This window comes from Pinus tabuliformis, chromosome 8, assembly GCF_031772625.1.
Source record: "Pinus tabuliformis cultivar Carrire ecotype Pingquan chromosome 8, CPIR1, whole genome shotgun sequence".
In the NCBI taxonomy this organism is placed as follows: domain Eukaryota; kingdom Viridiplantae; phylum Streptophyta; class Pinopsida; order Pinales; family Pinaceae; genus Pinus; species Pinus tabuliformis.
The window spans coordinates 159,897,288-159,912,895 of NC_142294.1; the positions used below are offsets into that span (position 1 = coordinate 159,897,288).

Consider the following 15,608-nt stretch of genomic DNA (forward strand, 5'->3'; position numbering starts at 1 on the left):
ACTATACTGAAACCTTCTCCCCTGTTGCCAAAATGAACTCTATCCGCCTTGTTCTTTCCCTTGCTACCTCTTTCAAATGGGAAGTCCATCAGATGGCTCGTCTTGTTGCTAAGGGTTTTTCACAAGTTGAAGGCATTGACTATACTAAAACCTTCTCCCCTGTTGCCAAAATGAACTCTATCTGCCTTGTTCTTTCCCTTGCTGCCTCTTTCAAAAGGGAAGTCCATCAGATGGATGTTAAATCTGTCTTCTTGCATGGGGACTTGCATGAAGAAATCTATATGGAAAACCTACTGGCTTTATACAAACAAACTCCAGCCTTGTATGTCGGCTTAAGAAATCCCTTTATGGTCTCAAGTAAGCTCCTCGGGCTTGGTATGCCAAAATGGATAGCTTTCTTTTAGAAACTGGCTTTTCTATGTGTCATTCTGACAATACTGTCTACACCAAGAAATTGGGAAAGTCTCTTATCATTCTTGTTCTTTATGTTGATGATCTTATCCTTACTGGTAGTGATCCCAACCTTATAAACCATGTTTAGTCTAGACTTAAAAAGAAGTTTGAAATGACAGACTTAGGACATTTGCATTATTTTCTTGGTCTTCAAGTCTTGCAATCCAAGGAAAGTATTCCCCTTTCCCAGTCCAAGTATGCATGTGATCTTCTACGCCATTTTCACATGGAAGACTGTACGCCAGCCCCTTCTCCCTTTCAGTCTGGAGCCAAACTTTCAATCACTTGTACTTCCCCTAAAGTTGATGCTACCTTATACCGTCAACTTGTAGGAAAACTTTTGTATATGATCCATACTCGTCCTAACCTTTCCTTTGTTGTTGGCCTTATTGCTTGGTTTATGCAAAACCCACATGAAAGTCATTGGAAAGCAGCTAAAAGAATACTTTGTTATGTTCGAGGTACAGTTCAGTTTGGGATTCATTACAGTGCAGAAGCATCTCCTCTATTGGTTGGTTTCATTGATTCTGATTGGGCTGGTGACCCTGATGATCGAAAGTCTACTGCAGGTTATGTGTTCACTCTTGGTTCAGGACCTATTACATGGGCTTGCAAAAAAACAAAGTGCCATTTCTCTTTCTTCAGCAGAAGCAGAGTATTGTGGTGCCATAGAAGCTAGTAAGGAAGCCCTGTGGCTTCGTTAGATCCTGTCAAAGTTTAGCTTTCAGCAGCAGCATCCGACTACACTTTGGTGTGATAATCAAAGTGCCATTCAACTATGCAAAGATCCAGTCCAACATCAGCACATCAAACACATTGAACTGCACATCCACTTCATCAGAAAGCTTATTCATGACCATGTCCTTGAAGTGCAATATTGTTCAACAGATGATCAAGTTGCAGACATCTTTACAAAGGCTCTCACAGAGGCGAAGTTTACTAAACTTCGATTTATGGTTGGAGTTCAGGAAGTTGTCACTAAGGGGGGATAGGCTCTAATGCCTCCTTCCTTCTCCTATTGTGTCATATGTGTACATCTTTCAATCCTATCCCAAGTTGTTCTTAAGGGGGGATGTTAAGATATTTCGACACATAGGAAATAGTTAAGTATAACTTGGTCTAGTGTAGAGTTAGGTAAAGTGTGTTTCTTTACTATGTACTTTTGTAACTTACAATCCGACGATCACGATATGTAGTGATCCGACAGTTCATTCTCTCCTCGGTATTACCGACACTTGATCCGTGGCTTAACACCCGATTGGTCCATGATCTCTATTTAAAGAGCATGGAGGGTCATTTGTAGGGTAACCGTTCATGAGAGAAGTTTATGTAAATTTTCATTATTTTATTAATAAATTGTTTGAAGTAGCCGCGTTGGCTCAGGCCGTGGACTATTTCCCTCTTTGAGGGTTTTAACCACGTCAACAATACTGGTGTATTGATCTGTGATCTGTTTGTGAACTGTGTCCTTTGGTGTTCTGTTTGAGGAACTTACCCTGTAAATTCCTACACCTCAAGGATGTGAGTTGCCTCGGTAAATGTGAAAATGCCAAAAAATCGAAATGAAGTTGATTGCCCACGAAGTGTCATGCCATGTCATTGGAACCCTCCTGCAAAACCCCTAAAGTGAAAGAACCTAGCATGATTAGGATTGAATGAGAAGACTACATTGGACAAATAGGAGTTGTCCAAAAAATGGGAGCCCCTTTTGGGATCAAATAATTCACTTGGTGCTTCATTTCGGGTCTTCTTGAGCTTGTTGAAAAGAATTAGCAAATTAAGTTGGGTTCCCAATCGCTGTGCATAACTACCTAGAAAAGGACATGGTAAAGCCCCAAAAAGTCATGATAGAAAAACTAACAATACTCAAATCATTTTTTAGCTAGCACTAGATAGGCACCTGGATCATGTTTCTTGCAGATTTCTTGCCTAAGAGAAATGGTCAACAAAAATGCCCTAACTCAACCATCTATTATTAAATTTTAAATCACACCGTTTCCATTTTACTACACATGCAGCTAGATCATTGGCATGTCAGCAACACCAAAGTGAGTTTAGTGTCTTTTCTACAATTCTACGAATAGGACTCACCTGACCTCACCAAAAACTCAAGATTTGGTTTCTTCACTCAAATACTTGCTTTCTATCAAAATATCAGGCAAGCTACATTGTTGTCCCACTAGGATATGGGATTAAGGCAGTTCTCAAAGATGATGGTGATTATGAGCTCCCTTTGAAGCGAATCGAAAAGAGATATTAGAAAACCGTAGTCATAATACCAGACACTGATCAAAGCAACGATTCTGGCTCTTCACTCTGTAAAAGCCAATGGATGAGATGGAACCTTAAGATCAGTCCATTTCTGAGCTCATTTATCATTAAAAATGAACACTGAACATTTTGATATTTACAATGTTACCATCAAATCCCGTTAGCTTCATTGGATTTCAAGAGTTTCGTTCTGTAACGTGGCCAAGGTTCAAAACTCACAGTAATGGGGAGGAGGCACAAAACAAATCCAGCCATGTTAAGGTTGGTCTGGGCCAAGCCAAATGCAATCCTTAATGGATTTGATTTTGATGACTTAAATGCCCTTCCGTCCCGGTTTCTTTCGCTCGCAAAATATATTTACCTTGTTGTCCGCTTTTTGTTATGAATACGGAACATGAAATCGACTATGACCAGTTTCTGTTATGGAAATGAATATAATTTTTTTATTTTATAGAATTTGACTATTTGCAAAATTTCTGTATTTTGAGAGTCTGTAGTTAAAAAAAAAAATTATGCTTGTATGTGTGTTTAAAAATAAATAAACCAACCTAAAATCTGAGAATTTTCGTTTCCGTTCCGAACAAGTTTCACGTTTCGTTCCGCGTTGGTCAGTTCTGGTAAGATGGATAGTCTCATATCAGGTTTATATCAAGAATGGGATAAATGGTTGTATAAATGGGGGACAGGTGTGTAAATGACTGACTGTCTCCGTATGCTTTTCACTCTGCAACTTCAATACAACCCAGGCTGATGCAGCTAGAGAAGTGCTCACAAGAAAAACAACTTCAAATTATTAATAACAATTCCAAGGGCGGACTTAAAATCCCTTACAGCATACTAAACAACCATGGAATAGAATGGAATTTAATCCATTCAGAACTCAATGAAACAGAAAAAGGTATAAAATCAATGCACCTGCATGTTGACTTTCAACATGTCTAATGGAGTGGTGAGAAGGTGCGTGGTGCCAGCACTAAACATTCCACCAACAGCACAAGCGGCATAATATCTGGGGCTGAACATTCTGATCCGCTCTGCTTCCGAACATCCATATATACACTGATAAATCATATTCTCGACCTGTCAGATACCTAACCGTTTGCTTCTGCTCAGCCAATCAAAATTCTGCTACATGGATCAGAAACAATCCAGATTCAGCATGGAGGGTGGCTACTTCCAATCTAGGGTTTAAGCAGCTTAAACCCTACGAGAAGAGACCCACTTTTCCTCTTTTTGAGATTTCATCTCGACAGGTTTCCCGAGGAAATTTTGGTTGGAGTCAAAGGTTTGTACTGAAACGATGTTCTGCTGGTCAGTTTGCGCAAGTAATTTCGGTTAGAAATGGAGTTGTCTTTAGTGCCTTTGCATTTGATTCGGCACGACGTGTGTCGAATTGTTCCACATGACATTTGTGGTGGTGTCTTGGCTCTTTGTAGACGCCACTATGAATGTAACGATTAATCAACCGACCCTCATCTCAAACCCTTTTCATATTTAATTTGTATTTTACTAGCAATTGCCTGGAAAGGTGTAAAGAGAGGCCAATAAGTTGTTAATTGGGAATTGTTGAATAGTAAAAATTATATTTTGATTTGAAATAATAATTATTGTATTAATTTAGTTTTTACATTTACGTATATTCTTGGTATGGATATCATTTGGAAATCATTTATCTACGTGTTATTATTTCATCGTTATCTAATAATAAACCAAAAAATATAGTCCATGACCCAAAAACAAAAAGACCAAATTAAATATTTTTAATATTCAACTAAAAAATCTAGCCCATAACCCATTTTTTTAATCCAAATTAAATACTTTTGGAAGATCTTTGCCACAAATCAAAGAGTGCTTTTTGGTGGAGTTAGGATAGTTGGGATTGGAAAAACATTTAATTCATTAGAAATATAATTAATATTATAATAATAATTTTTACAATTTAATTAAAATCAAATGTAAAAACATAGTATCTCATTACAAACATGTTTCTTTCCAATTTTTACGTAATATAATAAAATATTAAACCATAAGAAAAAATGATATTTTGTCATAAAAACATGTCAGTAAAGTGTACCCTAATGGCTTGTCCACTCTCACATATTAAACCATAGAAAAAAATGATATTCTGTCATAAAAACATGTCAGTAAAGTGTACCGTGATGGCTTGTCCTTCACGTTCTCTTCCCCACTCTGACATCCTAAGCCATGGCTGACTTGGTCATCTTGTAGAAGCTACTTGATCCCTCTTATGATGCTTGTGCTCATGATACCCGATAACATATTTTTATTTACCTCTTAATCTTGTCTTTAGAGATTTTAATTTTTAATGATTTAAAAATAATAATAATAAAATAGCTACACCTATTTAAAAATCATGCATGAATATAGCAACAATATCTAGCAATAATAACATAAAATATACCAAGCAGTAATTTATATTTAACATTGTTATTACAACATTGTTTTATTAACATTTAATGAAATGAATGATTCTATCAACAATGTTGATGTGTGAGTTTGTTGTGTTGTTGGTACATACAACAACAACCATTGAACATTTAATGAAATGATTGATTTTATCAAATAATGCGGATGTGTGAGTTTGCTATGTTGTTGGTAGATACAACAACAACCATTGAACTTTTTAAATGTGATACTTATTCATGTGCCTCGTAGCCCTTGAGTAAATCTTATTTATGTGTCTAGTAGCCCTTGAGCAAATCTTAGCATTTTTAGCTTGTGGAAAAAACAAAAAAGAATTGTTGAGGATCCCACCACAAATTGGAAATATTAAAAGAAAAATATTATTTATATTTTCAAATTTTAATTTACGATGTAATCATAGCCATTATCTAAAGTTTTAATATCACTTTAATGACTAGACAAGAAAACCATACAATACATCATAGCCATTATCTAAAGTTTTAATATTACTTTAATGACTAGACAAGAAACCATACAATACATCATAGCCATTATCTAAAGTTTTAATATCACTTTAATGACTAGACAAGAAAACCATACAATACATCATAGCCATTATCTAAAGTTTTAATATCACTTTAATGACTAGACAAGAAAACCATACAATAATATAATAGATCGAACTGTTACTTTGTAAATCAAATCAAGTAAATTAATTATTGGAAATAAATCATTAAATAAACTCAAAATTATTAATAATAATATTAATATTGTTTATAAAAGTGCTTTAATTATAAAAAAATATTAAATGGGTCAATTTCACAAGTAGAATTACACTTCTATAATTTATATTTTAAAATCAGATGTCTTATAAATCACCTCGAGAGATTTGACAAAATGATTTCACTTTATTTCGCTATCTAACTTCAAAGGATGGTAGTAATGGCAAGGGTGCTTTAAAAAAAATATTATTTTGATATGAAAACATATTTATCAATTGCTTTATAGAAAAAAAGCACCACCATCAAACATTCCAAAAATCTCATTTTCAATAATTATTTAATAATAATCTTATTTCCAAAAAATAATTTTAAATATTAAAAAAAGGAGCCACCTTCAAAACATGCCAAAGTCTCATTTTCAATAATAATTTTATAATAAATCTTATTTCCGAAAAATAATTTTAATAGAATTTCATTTAAAAAAAAGAAATTTAAAATAAGATATTATAGAGGAAAGAAATGAAATGAAAAGTAAAGGAATTTATTTGAAATGTCGTTTGTTAAATTTTTTAATGACAATTGACGTAGATACAGTGGGCAGTGAGGTGTTCAATTATGATGACAAGGATGGGAAGAGAAGGTGGTCCGGTGAGATGATGGGGAAGGTAAGACTCAATCGTCTAGTGTAATGAGAAAGATTGAGTTATCCAGAAAAAAGTTGTACACCTAATAAATCACATTATTCAACTAATAAACTATATCGAGACTTCATTTGGCGTCCCATCATCCGACGTGGACGTAGAGTTGTGTGCCATTAGCACATGTGGTTATTTTATATATATATATATATATATATATATGACCTTGGAATATACAAGCTTTAACACGTGGCACGAATGGCATAGTTTCATGGTAAAATTTTATTCCATGTTGACATACTTGAACTGTTGCCCACAGTAAGCAAAAGAGTAGTCATCCATGGCGAAATGTGGATGTAACAAACACGGAGTAACCTCTTCTACGTGTTAATATTCTCTTACGACCAATAATATGAGAGCTAGTTTCTGGGATTTTTCGTTGTGGGTTTTTAGCGATGATGAATGTTACAAATATTACACATGTTAGACTTCGGAGATGGACACCATCGATGAGACATATGTTCATTATGAGCAAAATAAGTAAAGTATTGTGGGTGACTTCGGAGATGGACACCATCGATGAGACATATGTTCATTATGAGCAGAATAAGTAAAGTATTGTGGGTTGTTTTATTACCTCTGTCATTGCTTTCATATGTTTTATATTGGATCTCTGTTGTTTGTTATCATGCATTGATTATTATAGTTAGTGGATTAATTGTCATAGACACATACATATAGATGGGTGGTCGGGCTCCTTATGAGGAGAATGTAAGGCCATTTGATGAAAAGATGAATGCTGGATCGACTACCAGAACGATTAGTCTTTAAGTGCATTTTGTTGTAATGCCATGAATTGATTTTATATACCGAAGTGGCGAGGTTGAATTGTGATTCTTTTGATTTGTTTTTGCCTTTGATTTGCCATGGTTTGTTTGGTGTGTTTTTTTTTTTAAACATCTCTTAAAAAATAATATGGTGGACGACGCTTTTGAAAGTTTGTTTTTGGGAAGTTAGATGGGTTGTAATTATAAATAAGTGAATGAATAATAGTGTTCTTTTCACTTAAAAGCTTAGATTTTACACTTGTTTTTATTTTGGGTAATGTTTGGATTCAATAGGTGTGGATGATGGGTAATGTTTGGATTCAACACGTGTGGCTCATTTCCATTATCTTGGCTCATCTCCATTATCTAGGGCAAATGATGAGATGAGAAATCTAAATTTGTTCAGATTATTCAATCATTTCTTATGTCTTTCGTGTCTCAAAGATGAGCCATATTTACCGGTCACTCAAATAAAACAGTGTGATGGATAAACTATTCATATCACAGAACTCAACTCCTTAAAAACTATTAGGGATTTTTTCCTTTCATGATCTGGCAATGTTTCCATGTTGTTTTTCTATATTACATCTGTAAAAAGGAAGTAACCCTCTGCTGCTCGATTTTCTGCATTTAGTCTGACGTGGACCTAACATGGATCTGTTTGTAAATGGTAGGCATAGGCCTTATTAACAAGGTTTACTGCAATTTGGTCTACACCTTGTGGCCAATCTGGAACTGTAGATTAGAATCTTCGGTGATGGGTTTCAGACATATCAACAATTTTGTTGCGTTTTGCGAAAGGATATTACATCTGATTTTTTGTCATGGACCTATAATTTCTGTAGTCTGGAATGCATGCAATTTTGCAATGTAAGTGGTAAAGAATTTTTTGGGATCAGCGGCCTGTCGATGTAGGTACTGTGAAGAGGAGTGTCTTGCAATCTGCTTTTATGGTGTGGTCCCGCTGCTGATAGGTATTACTTTTATTTTATTTATATTAAATTAAGATATTAATCATTCATCGACATTACAACTATTATTTCATGCGCCAAATTTCAAACAAAACATTGTCCTAAGGATATCTATGTTAGAAATACGCACCTAGAGGTGGAAAGAGTGGAAAAACACCGTGTCGTTTATAGAGACGAAAACATCGTTCACTTACAGATTCTGTCCCTCTGCAAGCAGTATGATTGAAGGCAACATGTTTCCCTTCTTCCATACTTTACCGTGAGGAAGAGGTCTTTGCTTGCATGGCTTTTCAATGATATCTCTGGCAATATTGCAGAGTCCAAAGAGCCGCCAATGGACAATGATATGGTACCAACTGAGGACCGACCGACTTCATGAGAACTACTGCCCGTTTCTGCACCTCCTACGCTTTTCCTGTCATGACTGAGAAGACGCTTGCTGAGATGGTGAATGTAATATATAGTTTCGAGTACAACGTTGATTTTGTCACTATGGAAATTAGAACGTTTGATATGTTTTATTGGTATAAGAATGTCTGACAATATTAGACACGCCATTTTCACTCTAGCAATGTTCATCATCTCCGATCAGGAACATGTTATGATATGTTGACAGAGTGGTCTTAACAGTACCTGTAATAGAAATATTGAAGCATCAGCAGTGCGTGAAATTTGGATGAATATGTTTTCCCTGAGGCAGAAAGAAAGAACACACTTTGTGCATCTCCCGACATTTGCAGCTCTCGTGTTTGATTCACAATCCCTGATAATCCAAAAAAATAAGGCGACATCCCCATCCTTTGCATATTGCAGCCAGAATGCAGGGAAAGAATTTGTCTCTTCGGCAGAAGATAGAGCATCATGTCGAACCCTTAACTTCTTCTGCAACCCTTAACTTCACTTTCGGGAAAGTCCTATTTCTATCGCGTTTCGCAAAAGGAACTGTGATAAGAACTTTACCTTCGTCTTCCCGGGTGCGATCAAACTTAAACTACTTTCAGACCTGCGACCACAACTTAATGATATCCTCACGGTTGAACAAGCAAATGTTGGATTTGGACTTCCATTCTAGTTAAAATAGGTGAGATGGCAGCGCCATATCAATTTCATCTCGCTAGCACCACTAAGAACCAATGCATTCGAGGGAACCAATGCAAACTGCCTACTTCACACTTGGGGTTTAGAGGATGCGCATGAAAATAGTCTTAGGACTTGGGTTGCCATTATGAACTTCGTTTTGCGTTGTGTATTGCTCCCATTAATAAGACCATGGAAACAGTTAAAGAGCACTTCGCAAGATCTCGAGCAAATAGCGTTTACCTGTAACATAGACGATCAGCATAACATTTACCTGTAACAACGCACAACGCAGACGAGGATTCTCCAGCTCTCCGCCCATAACAGAAATGCCCACCATTCCGCTCGTAAATGAAGACCATGATGCTCGTAATTGTAACATAGACGATTAGCATAACATTTACCTGTAACAACGCACAACGCAGATGAGGATTCTCCAGCTCTCCGCCCATAACAGAAATTCCCACCATTCCGCTTGTAAATGAAGACCATGATGCCCGTAACTGAAGGATCTCGCCCGTAACTGAAGGATGAAGACCATGACGAATATCTGGAAAACGCCCGTAACTGAAGGATGAAGACCATGACGAATATCTGGAAAATGCGTATAGGAAGAGAAAAAAGTGATATCCACCTAACCAGATGCCAGTTGGAGTTGCAGGACAGATGTCAATCACATGCCAGTTAGCTAGTTAAAGGTGCACGCCAGATGTCAATCATAGAAACTAAAGGTAGACGAAAACGCTCATTCACAAGAAGGCCTATCGGCCTAATTATTGTCGCCTTTTTAAAAAATAAAAATAAAATACGCTATTTATATTATGATTATGATTATGTTAAAAAGGAGATATTATAAATTTTCAATACTTCATTAATAAAAGGTTCGGGAAGTCAATGAAAATGGAAATAGGATTATGTGATTTATCACATCAAGGTTTAAGTCCATCCCATTCTATATTTGTTTATAGATGTATATCGCGTTCGATACTGTATTTTTCACATAGCGGGAATTATTTATATTATGATTACTCAATGGTTATATTAAAACGAGATATTATAAATTTTAAATATTTCATTAATAAAAGTTTGTGAAGTCAATGGGGATGAAAATAAGATTTTGTTATTTATACATATTCAGTTTTTTTTTTTATGGATGGTTATTAATTTTTTTTACTAAAAGATTTTAAAATCTATCCAAAGTTTAACATTATGAAATTAAATTTATTTTATTTATCTCAAATATGATTGAGTTGAAATGTCTCCCTTCTTATTAGTCCCTGCCGGGGAGTATATGCGATTGATAGATCGCTGACCGCGCGTTGACCTAACTGATTTTCCGAAATATTAAGGCAATTTCCTAAGTCGAACTAAGGTTTTGGGCGAGGAAAGGTTTTGGGGTCTTATTGCTGGCTTCGCGTGGTTCGAGGTGGAGGCCACGTGGTCCCGCGGCTCCCACGCGGGCGGCATGTACTGTGGTGGTCTTATGGGCGGACAGCTGTCCCTCCTCGAGATCCTGGAAAGTTACTCGGCTTGGGTTTTACGTTGTTCGCGGGCTTTGGGTTCTTATTGTTACTTGGTTGTTTAGCTCTGCAGTCTCTGCGATTTTTCCTTTGTATTTGTTGTATTGTCTGCGGTGAAAACAGAATGCGGTTCCTGCCTGCTCGGTTAACTGTATAGCAAACGTTTGGTTGCGGTTCTGTTGTTCCAGGTCCGGCTTGTATGCCTCGACTGTCTGGTGTCGCTTTGGTAAGTTCGGCTACTGTATTGTATTGTCTGCGGTGAAAACAGAATGCGGTTCCTGCCTGCTCGGTTAACTGTATAGCAAACGTTTGGTTCGGTTTAATACTGGCACTAGCAACTTTCTTTGCTTGTGTTTTCGCAGGGCTCGAGAGCTTTTCTACTACTTAAAAGGTGGAACAGTAGATTATGGCGAAGAACACAGTGCCCAATATGGCCATGCCCGCTTTGGCAAGAATTATGAGCAAGGTAAATGAATATAAGAGTTCAGCCTTTAACTATGAAATGTCTTCCACAAAATATCTTGGTTGAAACTAGAAGCATTCATTGCTTTGATATGAATTTTTACAAGCTATTATTCTGAATGGGATGACAAACATCCAGTACACTTTGTTGGGCACTCTTCTGGGGTTCAAGTTGTCAGGGTCCTGCACAATATGCTTGCTGAAAAGGTAATCCAGTCACTCATTAGTTCAGCCTAAATTTGATTTTCCGTTGGTAGCAATGTTGGAAAGTTGAAAAATTGTGCCTTTACGGTGCTAGAATTATCTTTATGCAGACATTCCAGGGACATGATAGCACTTCCGAAGGTTGGGTGCTGAGTGTTACCTCTTTATCTAGTGCTCTCAATGGAACAATTCGTGTCTACCTGGACGGAGTGCCGTGAGTTTCTCAGAAATTGTTTGCTTGTTTGTTTTATGATTTCTTTTCAAAGTTCCCCTGTTCTTGCTTTGGAATTTCAGACTCCCGAACTAGGTATTGGGCAATGAATATATACCTAGTGGTAGAGTAATAAATGTTGTACAGCCTGGGATATACAATTATGAATTTGGAGCATCAGATAGTAGTAGAGCTTTTCTACTACTTAAAAGGCGGAACAATAGATTATGGCGAAGAACACAGTGCCGAATATGGCCATGCCCGCTTTGGCAAGAATTATGAGCAAGGTAAATGAATATAAGAGTTCAGGCTTTAACTATGAAATGTCTTCCACAAAATATCTTGGTTGAAACTAGAAGCATTCATTGCTTTGATATGAATTTTTACAGGCTATTATTCTGAATGGGATGAGAAACATCCAGTGCACTTTGTTGGGCACTCTTCTGGGGTTCAAGTTGTCAGGGTCCTGCACAATATGCTTGCTGAAAAGGTAATCCAGTCACTCATTAGTTCAGCCTAAATTTGCTTTTCCGTTGGTAGCAATGCTGGAAAGTTGAAAAATTGTGCCTTTACGGTGCTAGAATTATCTTTATGCAGACATTCCAGGGACATGATAGCACTTCCGAAGGTTGGGTGCTGAGTGTTACCTCTTTATCTGGTGCTCTCAATGGAACAACTCGTGTCTACCTGGACGGAGTGCAGTGAGTTTCTCAGAAATTGTTTGCTTGTTTGTTTTATGATTTCTTTTCAGAGTTCCCCTGTTCTTGCTTTGGAATTTCAGACTCCCGAACTAGGTATTAGTATTGGGCAATGAATATATACCTAGTGGTAGAGTAATAAATGTTGTACAGGCTGGGATATACAATTATGAATTTGGAGCATCAGATAGGAGTAGAGTAACAAATGCTGTATATCTCAGCCTTCTATGAAGCATTTATTACTCTTTTGCTGGGTTCATATTGATTGTCTATTGGGCATATATCTTGTTTCTACTGACATAATTGTTTCCATGTCACCTATTTTGATACCTGTGCTTAAACATCCTTCTCTTCTGGGGGATTGTAGGCCAGAAGATGGAAAGACAATCAAACCCTTCTCTCTGTTACAGCTGTGTCGTGTGGGAGTTATTATATATGATTGGTTGGACATTGCTTGGCTGAAAAGCTACTACAACTTTGGGTTTGATCATTTTAACATGACTTGGCGAAAGGTTGGGATTTCCGGGCTTATACAGAGTCTTCTAGGAAATGTTGGACCTTTTGCTTCAGATGATTGGACTCTTGTAGATTTAAGTCTACAGGTCTCAGTTGAAATCAATTCCAAACTCCAGACTTTTCCAAATACCTACTATTTCAGGTGGGGACTGCTGCATTTTTGGCCCACATTTGATAGAGACAAGTCTATCCTTGAAAATAAGATAGAGATGTTCAAAGCCCATAGTACTTGTTACATTCAAGTCCTCCTGTTTCATTGGAAGCAATTATAGTTTTATGTAGAATGCATGTAATATGCATTAGTGGTGGTTAAAAATTCTGAATTGAAGGATTGACTAAACATTGATGTTTCAAACCACTTTTGCTTGAAACAGCTATGCCACGAGAAAGACACGAAAATTGTTTGGAGTCACCATGCCTTCAAGTCTGTCTGGAATTCATCCTCTTCTCTTTATTAGGACGCTGCAGATGAGCCAGTGGTGCTATCCCAGCAATGTGCCACTTCCTTACAAAGGTTACAAGTGAGTGATTATTGAACAGACAGATTTCTTTCCTGCTTGCTTGAGCAATTGGTTATGTTGTTACTACTATTAACCCTAAATTTCTTAACAGTGACGAGGATTGGCAAGACAATGATGGAGCATTAAACACAATCTCGATGCTTTATCCCTGCTTTCTTGAGCCCCATCCCCACTGCTTGCTAAGTCCAGAATTAACGGATGGTCACTCGTTGCAACCAGGTGTTTGGTAAGAACCAGAAAATAACTTGTCTCAAGCTTTGAGAAAGACCTAATTAAGATTTCTAATTTGTGAGATTGACAGGTACTATACAATTGTGGAAGCTGATCACATTCTCTTTGTTATCAACCGAGAAAGAGCAGGGGTACAATTCGATATATTGTACGATAGAATTTTTCAAAGATGCCGAAAGCAGACCAGAGTCATTAGTGTTGTTCCTTCTGTTCACTAGGCAATGGATCATATATGCTGTAATGTGGAGAATTGTATGTGCCACTTATCTAGATTTGATCAAAGAAAGTAGTGAAATCTGCTCATGTTGTAGTTCAAAGAAGATTAAAGTTCATAAAAAGTGACGGAGAGTATTGGTTGAAATATTCTTGTGGCATTTCTTGCGACATGGGTGGCCCTGCAATTTTTTTAGTGTTTAAACCAGAAAAATTTACTACATGGTTAGTTTATTTTTAATATAGGTATGTAAATAAAACTTGACAATTCGAAGAAGTAACTTGTTAGGGTTTATAAAGTGTAGATATTCTCTCTTGCTAGATCTTTCTGGGTTTTGGGTATTCTTAACTATTTTTTATACATATAAGAAATATGAGTTTTCAAGTCCAAGGATGTTGTCTCAATGGTTAGGTGGGGAGGTTTGGTCTCACAGGCCTTGTGGTCAAATCTTGGGCAAGACTATGTATGCCTTAAAGTTTGCTTCAAACATGATTTTTTCAATTGCAAAGAAAGGAAATATGAGTTTTTAGTAGACTCTTGATTGTAATATAATTTGGTTATGTATTAATATGAAAGGAGTATATTGGAAGAATTATTACAAGGTTGTAATATAATTTGGTTATGTATTGATATGAAAGGGGTATATTGGAAGAATTATTTATAATGGAGAACCATGAAGTTGGTAGTATATATATCTTAATGTTTACTCTTTTTAAGCAATGAGAAAATTGCACTTTGATTTTTTGTTTGTTTGTTTGTTTCGCTTAATAGAAAGGAAGCTAAGATGAATTTAAAAAGGGTCTGTGCCATGCAAAATATCTTCCTTATATGTCTATTGATAAGTGGCTATGATAAACACCATTTCAAATTGTTGCTTATAAAAATTATGGAAAGTTAAGTTGAAAGAATGATTATAGTTCTTTCAACTTTGCACTTTATGAGAATGATTATAGTTCTTTCAACTTGGCACTTTATGAGAGGCTTTACGAGAACTAAAACACATTTTTCCTTTCCCCTCCATTTTATAGAATTTGGCTATGAGAAATATGTTCTCACTTTAGATATTCCTTAACTTGAATATCATCTTCATGATAAAGTTGGGAAAAAAACTATTCTGAATATGTCCCATTGCTAGGATTAGATCTCTACCTTTTGTTGTCCTTTCTATCACACCTCCATTACCTAGAAAGCAACTCTACTCTTAGGTCATGGTCTCATTTGGGTTGTGGAATTTTGAGTAGCATCATGATTAATTAAAGTGCAAATGACCTTTTTAATTTGTAAGAAAACAATTGTTATATTTAATCATGCTTTGACAATTGGAAGCTTCTCATGGTACGAAAACTCATTTATTTATGTGAACTTATACTTGAAAATGTTGTTCAAGTTTAAAATATCTATGTGCACATGGAACACCCAAGACCATTGCTAAATTTTGCATGAGGAAAGTGTTCATTGCACCATGAGCAAGGAGTCACGTGGTGCCTATCCTAAACAATTAATCTTATCTTGATAATCTCAATTCCATTGGGGGAGGCCTCACCAATGGCTTCACAATGTTGTTAATGAATAGAGAGATGACACACATAGCCTCATCCTCTATCTAGTGGAATTATATGTCTCCAATTCTCACTCTTTGATGTAGATG

General features: G+C 36.4%; 2 protein-coding genes and 1 non-coding gene across 3 annotated transcripts in view; 2 read left to right on the plus strand and 1 right to left on the minus strand.

The window, feature by feature from the left end:
* The window catches only part of LOC149234627 (mitochondrial phosphate carrier protein 1, mitochondrial-like), a 197,418-nt gene extending 193,285 nt beyond the window's left edge, over nt 1–4,133 (minus strand). The window contains exon 1 of the mRNA XM_089371891.1: nt 3,640–4,133. Coding sequence (XP_089228017.1) covers nt 3,640–3,795 — 156 coding nt within the window. The 5' untranslated portion in view covers nt 3,796–4,133. The remainder of the gene's footprint in view (nt 1–3,639) is intronic.
* Nucleotides 4,134–6,955: 2,822 nt separating this feature from the next.
* Nucleotides 6,956–7,046, plus strand: LOC149234628 (small nucleolar RNA R64/Z200 family). Its single transcript, XR_016246927.1, has one exon. It is a non-coding gene; the product is annotated as a small nucleolar RNA R64/Z200 family (small nucleolar RNA).
* Nucleotides 7,047–10,025: 2,979 nt separating this feature from the next.
* Nucleotides 10,026–14,293, plus strand: LOC149234629 (uncharacterized). Its single transcript, XM_089368325.1, has 8 exons — nt 10,026–10,066; nt 11,206–11,369; nt 12,170–12,270; nt 12,378–12,481; nt 12,846–13,136; nt 13,369–13,515; nt 13,607–13,741; nt 13,817–14,293. Exons 1-8 carry the CDS (start codon nt 10,026–10,028, stop codon nt 13,962–13,964), a joined length of 1,131 nt encoding a protein of 376 aa, XP_089224451.1. The 3' UTR covers nt 13,965–14,293.
* The last annotated feature ends 1,315 nt before the right edge of the window (nt 14,294–15,608 follow it).

Coding starts and splice junctions, on each gene's coding strand:
- LOC149234629 (XM_089368325.1), top strand. CDS start 10,026: ATGCCAGTTGGAGTTGCAGGACAGATGTCAATCACATGCCA. Junction 10,067..11,205: donor CAGATGTCAATCACATGCCA/GTTAGCTAGTTA, acceptor TTAACTGTATAG/CAAACGTTTGGTTCGGTTTA. Junction 11,370..12,169: donor TGGCAAGAATTATGAGCAAG/GTAAATGAATAT, acceptor GAATTTTTACAG/GCTATTATTCTGAATGGGAT.